The sequence below is a fragment of the Hypanus sabinus genome, chromosome 3 (genome assembly GCF_030144855.1).
Source record: "Hypanus sabinus isolate sHypSab1 chromosome 3, sHypSab1.hap1, whole genome shotgun sequence".
In the NCBI taxonomy this organism is placed as follows: Eukaryota; Metazoa; Chordata; class Chondrichthyes; order Myliobatiformes; family Dasyatidae; genus Hypanus; species Hypanus sabinus.
In genome coordinates, this window is record NC_082708.1 from 158,915,636 (window position 1) to 158,929,128 (window position 13,493).

The 13,493-nt window shown below is 44.4% G+C and overlaps 1 protein-coding gene across 3 annotated transcripts in view; it reads right to left on the reverse strand.

Annotated features, from left to right (window-relative positions):
• LOC132391804 (eukaryotic translation initiation factor 4E-like) overlaps positions 1-13,493 on the reverse strand; it is a 29,425-nt gene that overhangs the window by 15,625 nt on the left and 307 nt on the right. Inside the window, exon 2 of one of the 3 annotated variants that reach the window (XM_059965440.1) lies at positions 3,572-3,646. The exons of 1 other annotated variant lie outside the window; for it this stretch is intronic. In XM_059965440.1, coding sequence (XP_059821423.1) covers positions 3,572-3,589 — 18 coding nt within the window. In that variant the 5' untranslated portion in view covers positions 3,590-3,646. The remainder of the gene's footprint in view (positions 1-3,571; positions 3,647-13,493) is intronic. One more of the 3 variants, XM_059965441.1, reaches the window with a different exon arrangement.

The window sequence follows — 13,493 nt, forward strand, 5'->3', positions numbered from 1 at the left end:
GGTACCGCAATACAACAATGAAATGGAATGCCTTCCATGCCTGTTGGTCTCATGTTTAACTACTGGAGGATACAACATGCCCTGAAATCAGTAGGGTAGCAACTCTGTCGCCCTGAGCTCAGAACAGGATTAAAATTCAGATGTTTCCTTTAAAATGTACACACTCCAAGAAACTAATGCAAACTAGTGGAAACAAAGAGTCTTGAATTTTATCAGAACTCCAATCACCAGGTACGAATACTTTCACGGTGGGAACTGATAGTATCTGTACCTTCTGACTAAATTTATGGTATGTCATCTTATAGAAAAGTGGTAAAATGCAGAACTACTCGATTTTTGAAAATAGCAAAGATTTTTAATGAAATAAGCTTCACCTTTGAGCAAAGTAGAAATTCATAGCAAAAACAGCCTCAACTGGCTCTCGTCCAGCTCAGAGGCATTGTTTCTTTTTGCTGCAATGTATTTAAAATACATGCAAAAGTTAGGTCTAAATATTGAAAATGTTTGTGCTATCTTTACCATGAATTCAAGTAAAGGATGATGCAAATAAATAACTTTTCTAAATTTGACACAGAAATTCAACATGTAGGGAAAAAATCTATAATAGAAAAGAAATAATAGTGCTTCTTAATTTTTGTGGATTGGGTATCACTCACAATGCCAGTACGTGTTGACCTTTCCCAATTGCTCCCGAGAAGGTAGTGGCAAACCACCTTGAATCAATGAATCAGCTTCACCAGAATGACTTGCACGGTACTATTGGGCAAAAGTTGAAGGACTGAGATTCTGTGAATAACAGCTGGCAACTTTTTTATAATTAGGAATGGCATGCAATTTACAGATGGTGTTCCCATACACCTGCCATTCTTGCCTGTCTTGGTGGTAAAGATTAAGGATGTATTTGCAGTAGTGTGGATCAGAGTATTTTATAGATGGTAGACACTACTGCCACAATACATCAGTAATAGAAAGAACTGGGGTGCTTGATGGGGTGCCATTCTTGATAAAAAAAATTTATCATTGTCGACATTTTAAAGATACATCTTACTTACCACTCACTCATCAGTAGCCTAATTTCTTGCTGCGTACAGGGTCACACAAGCATCCCTTCTTTAGACTAGCACGGAAGGTAAAGCAGCTGAAGACAGCTGTGCCCATAAGACCCTGAAGAACTTCTATAGTGATATCTTGGGAAAGGGACGATTTACCTGTTATAAACACAACTAACTTCCTTTCTGAAACCTCAGGAATGTTTTCTCTTTAATGATCATTTTCAGTTTCACCAAAGCATCTTGATGCCATACTCAGCCAAATACTGCCTTGAAGAGAAAAGCAGTCACTTTCACTTCACCTCTAGAATTCAGTTCTATGCTTCATGTTTGGACCAAGTTTATGATGATGCCTGAAGCCAGGTAGTCTTCGGAAATCCCAAAATGAGGATTTGTAAAAATTATTTTGGCAAACAGCTGCTGGGTGATGACAATATCAATGACACCTTGCATCATGTACTGATGATTCGCAGTAGACTTATTGTGTGGTAAGTAGCTAGACTGAAACTGTCCTGATTTTTTTTTTATATATAAACAGGATGTTTTTGGGCAATAGTCTTTGATATCAGTGCTGCAATTGCACAAGAATAGCTTGGCTAGAGGCTCAAATAATTTGGGAGCTCAGATCTATAGCGGGTATATTGCCTGGCCCCATAGCCTTTGCTGTACCTAATGCACTGAGCAGATTCTTGGTATCATGTGGAGTGAATTGGTTGAAAACCATCTTTTAACAAATGGAAGTCTCAGGAAGAAGTCAAGATTGATTGGTTATAAGACACTTCTAACTGAATGAGGCTGCAAAAGCTTCAGAATTCATGCTGGGCTTTGTTACCTTTGAGAATGGGAATATCCTTCAAGTATCCACCTCCATAACTAGATATGGTAGAACTGCAGAACTTTCATTTCATTTGCTGGATTATTTAGCTGTCTACTGTTATTCATTGTTTGAATTTCATGCATTGTAGCTTCACTAAGTTGACATCGGATCATTTTTAAGGTAAACCCTTAACTCCTCCCTGAACCAAATGCTGAAAATACTGCAGTCAAACAGTATCCATGGAGAGAAACTTTTTTCAATGAGCTTTCATCAGAATCAGCATACTGGACAATAACATTCACCATCACAATTACACTTCAAAGGTTCGGGGGCCAAGAGATGAGGAAGCAAAATTATTCAAGAGTAATGAAAAGATTCATCAACTTTTCTAGGTGCAATTACAGTATTTCAGATCTGTACAAGGTCCAACTTAATATTTTAAATCTCAGTAAACCATAAGGCTATCAGGATTAGCAAGAACAGGCCTTTCATCCCCTTGTGACCTTTACAACAGTTCTCATATCTACCTTCCTGCACTTCCCCACTTCTGTGATTCCTTTACTGATTTAAAATACATCTCATTTTTAAATATACACAAGGATCCAACCCCACAACACTGTGGCAAGGAGTTTCAAAAACCCAATTTTCATAAGAAATTCTTACCTCAGCCTTAAATTTCCTTGTCTATGACTGTGTTCTCTGGGCCTACACTTTCTGATGAAAGGAAACACATCTTTTCAGGATTTACCCTGCCTAGAGCCCTAATATTCTTTTATATCTGAATAAGATCACCTTCCATTCTTCTAAACTACAACAGGTAAGAGTCTGAAGCCGTTTAATCTCCCCTCCCAATCAAGTTTCATACCACAGAACCTTAAGTTTGATATTAACATTGTATTGCTGGATGTTTTACTTGTTTACTTAACTACAAAATTACTTGTTTACTCAACTACAAAATGAATGCACAAAGGTTAAAATAAACTTAAGAAACAAGAATGCATTGAAGCTTTTGTATGTGCTTAACAAGACAGATTTCGTAACAATTGGAATTAGGCAGTTATCGGAGTATATTTTAAAGCTAAACAATAGTAGATACATACACTAATTGTAACAGGACAAAACAATAATTTTAATTGTCATTAGCAAACTTGAGACAGATCATTAGGGCCAACAGATGAATACAAACAACAACTGGAATTCATAGAGCATCATTAAGGTAGGAAACCATTCCATGACATTTTACAGAAGCTGTTCCAAACAATATGACAGAGTTACAAATAAAGATTGTTAGTTGACAAAAGAACAGCCAAAGAGAAGGGGGAGAGGGGGGGGAGGGGGGAGAGTGGGGGAGGGGGGAGAGGGGAGAGGGAGGGGGGAGGGGGAGGGGGGAGGGGTGAGAGGGGGGGAGGGGGGGAGAGAGAGAGAGAGAGAGAGAGAGGGGGAGAGAGAGAGATAATATATATGGCAAGACACAAAAAGATCACTGGCCATCTTTAAGCAGTTATTGTTTTTGTTATCATCTGCTCAACCGGTAAACAGCATGAGCATAAAATGTTCAGCGCTCACAGATTTGTTCTTCCAGTCGCTGGACTGAAACAAATGAACTTTCAAACCATTGAGCCAATCAATATCTCATACTTAAAGATGAGTACTGAATGTAATGTACCAGAGAGTCATACAGGATGGAAAAGGGCATTTGGCTCACCTCACCATCAATAGGCATCCATCTGTATTAATCCTATCTTCCAGCAAAGAGACAAGAGACTGCAAATGTTGGAATCTGGAGGAAAAAACAAACTGCTGGAAGAACTCAGCAAATCAAGCAGTATCTATGGAGGCAAAGGAATGGTCAATATTTCAGGCCAAAACCCTGTATCAGAAATGATACAGTAGACCCAGTTAATAAGTGAGCGGGGAGTGGGGGTGATTGGGGAGAGATTCTGGTAGATGACAGCGGAAAAACACAAGGAAAAAAAAAAGTTTGGCAGGTGGAGCTGGGTGAGTGAAAGAGGATCGCATACCACTTTGTTTCTACTCTTCTTTCCCCATCTGGCTCCTTATGCCCATGCTATTAACTTTTCCGTTTCCACTCAAAACACTAACCATTCTTTGCCACCACAGATGATGCTTGACTGGCTGAGTTTGTCCAGCATTTGGCCCATAGCCTTCCAGGCCCAAGTGATTTGAATTCCCATCTGGGAACTGCTGAAGCGACTCTGCATCCACCACTTTCTCAGGAAGATATTCATCACTTTCTGGTTGAAAGGGTTTCTATCAGATATCCTCTAAATCTCTTACCCTGAATCAATACCTAGTTTATCTAACTTTGTTATGAGGAAAAGTCTCCTAGTCAAACCTACCAATAACCCTCAATTTTGTAGGCATCAAACACATCCCCTTAACTTCTCTTGCTCCAGGAACAGACCTAGCCCCTCCAGTTTTTTCTCATTACTGAAACACTCCACCCTAAGGAATGCCCCAGTGAATCACGACTCTCTTCTGTAGCATCACATCCTTCCTATTGTGTGGTGAGCAAAATGCACATAGTAAGTACTCCAACTGAGGTCTGATCAAGGTTTTGTAAAATTGGGAGCATAACCTCGCTGCTCTTATCCTGACTAATGAAGGCCAGCATCTCATACAACTTCTTAATTACAACATCTACCTGTGCCACAACCTTCAAGGATCTTTGAACTTGCACACGAAAGTCCCCGATCCTCAATTCTCCCCAGATCAAGGGTTCCTACCATTAACCAAAGGGTCCCTGGAACCCCGGTTGGGAACACCTGTCCAAGAACCTTACCTTTAATGGTCTAATGTCCTAGCCTTACAAGTGTTCCTAAAATGGTTCTCACATTTATCAGGATTAAACTCCACCTGCCATTTCCAGCTCATTTCACCAGCTCATCAATGCCACTTTGTATCTTAAGAGTCCACAATGTCAACAACTGAGCAATCTTCACATCACATGCAAGCTTAATGATTGTTCCCAATATCCAAATCATTCACGCATATTAAAATTGACAGGGTCTCAGCAACAATCCCTATGGAACAGAACTTGTTACAAGCATTCAATCACAAAAGCAACACTGTAGTGACCCACTTCCTAGCGCACTCGAACTGGATCACAAATAGCCAGCGCGCAGGCACAAAGGCCAGGTCCGCAACAAAGGGAAAAAGCCTGAGGGGGTTTGTGAGTACGTGTCCCTTACAGCATCTGCTCCCGGGGAGGGCGGGATGAGGGAGGCTTTAAAGCAAGACTGTGAAGTTCGAATAAAATCATCTTTAATTGCAGTTTACTGACTCCGTGTCGTTATTTTAGCGCTGCGTGTAGCACACCGCTACAATTGGTGACCCCGACGGTCCAAACGATTTTTGGACCGGGGGTGACCGCCGCTGCATCTGTTCATACGGTTTCGTTGAAACTGCCAAGCTTCTGGACGCTGCGACCTCACCTATGGTTCCAGCAAGCAGAAGCCCAATTCCACGTTCGGCAGATTGAGGACACACGTTACTACTACGTGGTGAGCTCCCTCAACCCGGACACAGCGGCCCAGGTTGCGGAGTTCGTACAGTCTCCCCCAGCAGACGGCAAGTACACGGAATTCAAAGCCCTGCTCCTAAGGACTTTTGGACTCTCACTGCACAAGTGAGCTGCCCGTTTACTGCACCTGGATGGCTTGGGAGACAGACCTACATCGGCTTTAATGAATGAGATGTTGTCTCTGGCCGGCGGACACACACCCTGCCTCATGGTTGAGCAGGCATTCCTGGAGCAGCTGTCCGAGGACATATGCCTGCTGCTGTCCGACCCGGATTTCAGCACCCCCGGAAGGTGGCAGCCCGGGCGGACTTACTGTGGAACACCAAGAAGGTGAGTGGGGCGTCCATCGCACAGATCAGCAGGCCACGCTCCCAGCAGCAAACCAGTCCAGGTCCGGCCGCAGAGGCCGCTAACCCCAGAGGCAGGGGTGGGGAGCCCAACGAACAATGGTGTTTCTACCACCAGCGGTGGAGTGCAGAAGCCCGCCGTTGTCGCCCACCCTGCCAGTTCCCGGGAAATGCCAGGGCCAGCCGCCACTGATAGGTACGGTGGCTGGCCATCAGGATAGCCTCCTGTATGTGTGGGACAAGCGGTTGGGACGCCGTTTTTTGGTCGACACTGGTGCCGAGATCAGTGTCTTACCTCCGCCGAGTTACAACACCCGCAACAGGGCACCGGGTCCCCCCTTGAGGGCCGTGAACGGCAGCACAGTAAGGACCTATGGCACCCATACGGTGCAGCTACAGTTCGGCTCCAGCCAGTTCACGTGGGACTTCACACTGGCCACCATAACCCAACCGCTTCTGGGTGCGGATTTTTTGCGGGCTCACAGACTACTGGTCGACCTGCCCAGGAAGGGACTGGTCCACGCCGAGACCTTTCAGACGTTCTCCCTGGGTGCAGCCCAGTTACCAGCCCCTCACCTCGACTCCATCACGCTGTCCGACAACGACTTCACCAGGGTCCTGGCGGATTTCCCATCGGTTCTGGCACCGCAGTTCACGGCAGCCATGCCCCGACACCACATCCCGACCCAGGGACCGCCCCTCCACGTCTGTGCTCAGCAGCTTCCCCCAACAAGCTCTGGCTAGCGAAGGAGGAGTTCAAGAGGATGGAGGAATTGGGGATCATCCGACGGTCCGACAGCCCATGGGCCTCCCCCTTACACATGGTGCCCAAAGCGACAGGGGGCTGGAGACCGTGCGGCGACTACCGCAGGCTGAACGAGGCTACCACACCGGACCGCTCCGCTGTGCCGCACATTCAGGACTTTGCAACAAACCTGCACAGCGCACGGATCTTCTCCAAGGGAGACCACGTCCGAGGGTACCATCAAATCCCGATGCATCCGGACGACATCCCCAAAACGGCTCTCATCACCCCGTTCGGCCTTTTCGAGTTCCTCCACGTGCCGTTCGGCCTGAAGAATGCTGCACAGACGTTCCAGCGGTTAATGGACTCGGTGGGATGCAACCTGGACTTCGCATTCATCTACTTGGACGACATCCTCATAGCAAGCAGCAGTCGTCAGGAGCATCTGTCCCACCTCCGCCAACTCTACGCCCAACTGAGTGAATATGGTCTAACAATCAACCCGGCCAAATGCCAGTTCGGGCTCGACACAATTCACTTCTTGGGCCACAGGATTACTAAAGACGGGGCAACCCCATTGCGGTCCACCATTTCCCCCGACCCACCACGATCAAAGGCCTTCAGGAATTCGTAGGGATGGTCAATTTCTACCTCCGCTTCCTCCCTTCAGCAGCCCAAATCATGCGCCCCCTGTTCGCCCCGCTGTCGGGTCCAGGCAAGGACATTACCTGGGACGAGGAGTCCACCCCTGTTTTCATTCAAACGAAGGAAGCCTTGGCGAACGCAGCGATGCTAGTGCATCCCAGAATGGACGTCCCTACCGCCCTCACAGTGGACGCATCTAACACGGCAGTCTGTGGGGTACTGGAGCAGCTCATCGCAGGTCGCTGGCAACCGCTAGCGTTTTTCAGCAAACACCTGCGGCCACCTGAGCTCAAATACAGTGCTTTCGACCGGGAACCGTTGGCACTATACCTGGCAATCCGGCATTTCAGGTACTTCTTAGAAGGTAGGCCCTTCACCGCGTTCACGGACCACAAACCGCTTACCTTTACGTTCACAAAGGTGTCCAATCCCTGGTCGTCCCGCCAACAGCACCATCTGTCCTACATCTCTGAATACACGACGGATGTCCAGCACGTCTCGGGTAAGGACAATGTTGTGGCGGGTGCACTCTCTCGCCCTAACATTCATGCCCTTTCCCAAGGGGTAGACTTTGAGGCATTGGCAGAGGCGCAGCAGGCAGATGAGGAGATCCCGAGTTACAGAACCGCAGTCTCTGGTTTGCAGCTCCAGGACCTCCCCGTAGGCCCAGGTGAGAGGACCCTACTTCGTGACGTCGCCACCGGCCAACCCCGTCCCGTCGTCCCAGCACCCTGGCAGCAATGCGTTTTCCACTCCATTCATAACTTGGCGCACCCCTCCATCCGGACAACCGTCCGGATAGTCTCCAGCAGGTTTGTTTGGCACGGACTCCACAAGCAGGTCAATGAATGGGCCAGAACGTGCATGCACTGCCGGACAGCCAAGGTGCAGCGGCACACCAAAGCTCTGCCGCAGCAGTTCCACCCCACCCACCGGCATTTCGACCACATTCATGTGGATATCGTGGGCCCCCTGCCAGTGTCACGCGGAGCGTGGCACCTCCTGACTATTGTGGACTGGTTCACAAGATGGCCAGAGGTGATCCCGCTCACCGACACCACCTCCGAATCTTGTGCCCGGGCACTGATTGCCACCTGGGTGCCCCGCTTTGGTGTACCAGCCCACATTACCTCTGACAGAGGCGCCCAGTTCACCTCCAGCCTGTGGTCAGCTATGGCCAGCCTTTTGGGGACACAGCTGCACCACACCGCTGCCTGCCACCCACAGTCGAATGGACTATTGGAGCGTTTCCACGGTCACCTAAAGTCGGCTCTCATGGCCTGCCTGCGAGGAGCTAACTGGGCGGACAAGCTTCCCTGGGTCCTACTTGGCATCCGCACAGCGCCCAAATTTGATCTGCACGCCTCGTCGGCCGAGTTGGTGTACGGCGCACCCCTGGTCATCCCCAGGGAGTTCATACCAGCCCCAAGCAGGCAAGAGGAAGAACCCGCAGCAGTCCTGGGCAGACTACGCGAGAGGCTCGGTGACCTGGCCCCCATACCTACTTCGCAGCATGGGCAGAACCCGATCTGCATACCCAAAGACCTGCAGAACTGTAAGTTTGTATTTGTACGACGGGGCAGGCATCGGCCACCGCTGCAACGGCCCTACGAGGGGCTGTTTATGGTGCTCAAGAACAATGGGTCCACGTTCGTGCTGGACGTTGCGGGGAGAGAGGAGGTTTTCACGGTGGACCGACTCAAACCGGCCCATGTGGACCTGACGCAACCGGTCGAAAAAGCCTGCGGGGGTTTGTGAGTACGTGTCCCTTACAGCATCTGCTCCCGGGGAGGGCGGGATGAGGGAGGCTTTAAAGCAAGACTGTGAAGTTTGAATAAAATCATCTTTAATTGCAGTTTACCGACTCCGAGTCGTTATTTTAGCGCTGCGTGTAGCACACCGCTACAACACTACAATTATCCTTTCTTCTATCATCAAGCCAGTTTTGGATCCAATTTGCCAACTTGCCCTCGATATAATGGGCCAAACCTCTGGACCAATCTCCCACGTGACACTGTACTGAAGACATCATTCAAGTCCATTAAGTACCAGATGTAAAAATAAAATAATTAATATTTATTAAATTCCTATTTTCAAAGAATTGCATTTATAGTAAAACTGAAATCCACTATCTGAAGAATCTGCACAGTCCCACTTACTATGCAGAACAGTTTAAAATGCTTTAAAATCCTTCTCTACTTTCTGAGAAGGCTGAGAAAAGTCCATCTTCCACCTCCCATCCTCACCACATTCTACAGAGGATGTATAGAGAGTATCCTGAGCAGCTGCATTACTGCCTAGTACGGAAATTGCACTGCCTTGGATTGTAAGACCCGACAGTGGATAGTGATCATTAGGGTCTCTCTTCCCACCAATATAGTCATTTACAGCACACGCTGCATCTGCAAAGCTAACAGCATTGTGAAGAACCCCATGCACTCCTCATACAAACTCTTCTCCCTCCTGCCATCTGGCAAAAGGTACTGAAGCATTTGGGCTCTCACAACTAGACTGTGTAACAGCTTCTTCCCCCAAGCCATTACACTCAATTCCCAGAATCTAGTCTGACACCAACTTACACACACACTCAACTGAACACCACTCCACTCCCTTTGCAATTTTTGCTCATTTCATTCTCAATTCCTGCTAAAACATTGTTTACATTTACATAATTTATCATTTATTATTATATTGTAATTCACCCTTTATTGTGCCATTGTCTTGTTTATTATTGTATATTAAACTATGTATATATGTATATGTATATTGTATATTAAATTATTGTACTGTCCTGCACGTTTTATGTAGTCCCATGTAGGTCTGAAGTTTAATGTAGTTTTGTGTTGTTTCATGTAGCACCATGGTCCTGGAGGAACGCTGTTTCATTTTTACTGTGAACTGTACCAGCAGTTATGGTTGAAATGACAATAAAAGTGACGACTTGAAGTCAATGGTACTATCATTTTAAAAATCCATCCCGTGTTTACTTATCAACTTGGTGCAGCTTTTCAGTCTGTTTATTAGCAGATTATACTATCTTGTTTACATATATTAAATATTTTTTAAAGTGTTGAGTAACCATAATTTTAAAAACAGAAAATTATTCCGGTAGCACAGTAAATGGTTGATGAAAAGTAAAAATGAAACACACTTTAACTAGCCAAAGAGCAAACTGTTCCCAAACACTAAGAGACACAAGCATCCTTAATAACAGTAACACAAGCTTTGATAGTAGGGAGCAACTGTATGAAATTGAAATAGAGTATTGAAATTGTACATTATAACATTCATTATTTTTAATTACCATTTCTTTGGCAGTCGCAGTACAATTGGAATGTTTTTCAGAAACTGTTTTCTTCAAAGAGGCAGTATAAAATGATTACCTTTAACATGGTAAATTATTTCTAGCTTCTATAGGTTGTGCCTTGCATATTTCAAAGCCAATAAATTGCTCTATAAATACAGTAGCAAGTTGACAGTTAAATCCAAATTACATTAAATGGGACATATGAAGTTTTTTTTTCTCCTTTGGATAATAATAGGAAACTATCCTTAATGCACAGCTTCTTCCTCCACCATTCTACTATGTACTTTACCCTTAATAACGGTACTGCAGTCAACTCAGCAATATATATTGATGAAGCATCAGCCTAAATTTGCATGTAGGCTAAACTAAGGAGTTGTAATCTCTAGCTTGACAAAAGTGAGATACTGAAGGAATCCATTACCCAAGGAAAAATCCAGTTTTTTGGCATTGCTAAACACTTCTTTAAAAAAAAATGGATTTAGAATATATACAAGAACGACAAAATGAAAAAAACAGAATTTTGCCCAGTAAATTGATTATTTGAAATATAAAAGGGAAAAAAATTAAATAAATTAAAATGCAGAAATTACACACATTTAAAAACAGTGGGATAAAGATGGGATGAGTATTAACAGGAAATTCTTCTGTCCACAAAGAAATGAACAAGAGGACTCCTATTTACAAGGTTGGCTGTGCTATGGCCAGAAATAAAGAGAGATTATTGGGTTACCTTATGTTGCTTGAAGGTGGAGAGGAATTCCTAGAACTTCTCCCTCCCCAAACGGGCTTTTGCCCATTTCTGCAAATCTGTTTGACCACACTGTAAAACTTGGTAACAAATTGTACTATGCCATTTCTGCATAGTCTGGTAGTTTCTTGCTTTTCATGAATGTTAATGCTATAATGGTTGAAATTACAATATCAATTTTATTGGTTTTCCTCTTAGAAGCCCAGCTCATCCCACTTTATATTTGCATTTGTTCATCTTTACTGATACTGGAATAATACAAGTTTTCTTCATAATGTACTGGCCTTAAAGTCAAAAGCAAACCGAATAGTTCCTTCATGCTTAAACTTGTTAAACTGTAACCTATTAACTTACTAAATCAGCTTAATTACAAATACAAGTACATTCAAACAATTAAGAAACTAGTGAAGATTGAGCAGAGTAGAATGGAGGGAGGGAGAAGAGACATGGCAAGTGCATTTTGCGTGGTTTACAACTGAATTAAAACTTCTCAGAACTGAAATAGTTCCTTACTTTGTGGTTATTCCTATATTAAGCTTAATTAGATAATTTTGAAATCCATCTACACCCCAACATTATCTCCTCCCTGAAGGTGATAATGGTTCATGTCGATAGTTTCAGATATGAAGAATCACAGCCAAATAAGCTTTCATCAGGAGTTAGCCCAAAAACAAGTACTAGCAGATCATGAATTGTGCAGGAGCATCATTACAGACTCTGCTTCTGCCTTTGCCCTACATCTTCATAAGCAGTCACTTGGAGTAAAGTATGATTTGCTGTGGGGAAAAAAAATGTGCAACTACTTGATATCTATCATGTGCAAAAGTTAGTCCATATTTTCTCACCCTTCCAAAGACCTTAATTACCAATTATTGTATTTTCCTTACCGCACTGCATTCAAACCTCCATATATCTCCTTCAGCTTGCATTTACTTAACAGAAACTGATCAATTAGGCAAATAACCAAATGCTTGGACTAAGAGTTGGGCTTTAAGGAGCACTCAAGAGAAAGGTTCAATGACATTAACAGATGGAAGATTAAATATGACACAGTGGTTAAAATCAGGACCAGTTAAAACAACTGCATTAACAAGTGAATGTTTGGCACAGATATTGAACACTTTCAGCAATAGATCTTCTACTTAGAATCCGCAACAAAACACCACTACTTGCACTAAGAGAAACCAAATGGAAAATTAATTTCAGGATAGTTGCTGAGCAGTTTATAACCAATATAAAATTGTGATCCCAAGTTAAGATCACTTCCAAATCTATATTATGTGATCTCCCTTTCTTTTGCCTCATTATTAACAGTACACCCATCATGTGCCACTGAGAAATTAGCATTATTCAGGCCAGATAGTTTACAAAATCATTTGCTTTTGAAGAGTCAAATGCATTGCATATCATGTTTTGCAGACCAAAGAAAACACTCAGACTATTTGAAAACCTGTTACAGGATCAAAAATTGCACATGGCTTATGCAAAAGGAAAGCCAGTTGACCATGTACAGAAATCAAAGTAAGGGAAAGGTTAATAATCCAGAGGCAGAGATCATTCAACCATCTGTTAATTCTGGACCGTTGCCTCATTAGCTGTCAATAACATACTGTAACTGCCTGTTGGTGGGATGGACAGCTCAGACAGCAAAGAAGAAACCCCCCCCCCATGAGAAAATATTCAATACCTATTTCAGCAACAAGTGATGGGCTTGAAGAATCAACACAAGAGGCGACGGGGAAAGAATGCGAACAGGTGCAGAAATGAAGCAGCCGGTTTTAGGAAAAGCACAACAAAATTCAGATTTGAGAAAAACATTACATCATAGCCATTAAATTAAAATGTAAAATTCACATTGTATTCACTTACTAGAAGAGTAATCCTATAAGCAAGGGTGATCATTACGCTATAGAAAACCTGACTAATTTTAAAAGAAAACAATGACAAACAAGGGTCGAATTGCGAACGCCTTAGGGATTGTGTGGTGACGTTGGTTTACCGTTACTTTGTGGGTTTTTATCGGAAGAAAAAATGCATGAAGGTACATTTAGGGGCATTTCGCCGTGGTCAGCGAGCGGTGAAGAGTGGGGGATGATGGTCTTCCCCAAGTGCTCCCTCATGGGGCCGGTGTTGAACGGTACCGCAATAAGAGGGTGAAAGAGAACTGCAAAGAAATCCCTCCCCATTTCTCGGGAAAGCACGTGAGCAAAAGAGAGGAAAGTAGGTGAACGATGTCGGGCCCCTTTCAGCGTAGGGGCCCGATTCAAGTCATGGCCATGCTGCTTCCCAGC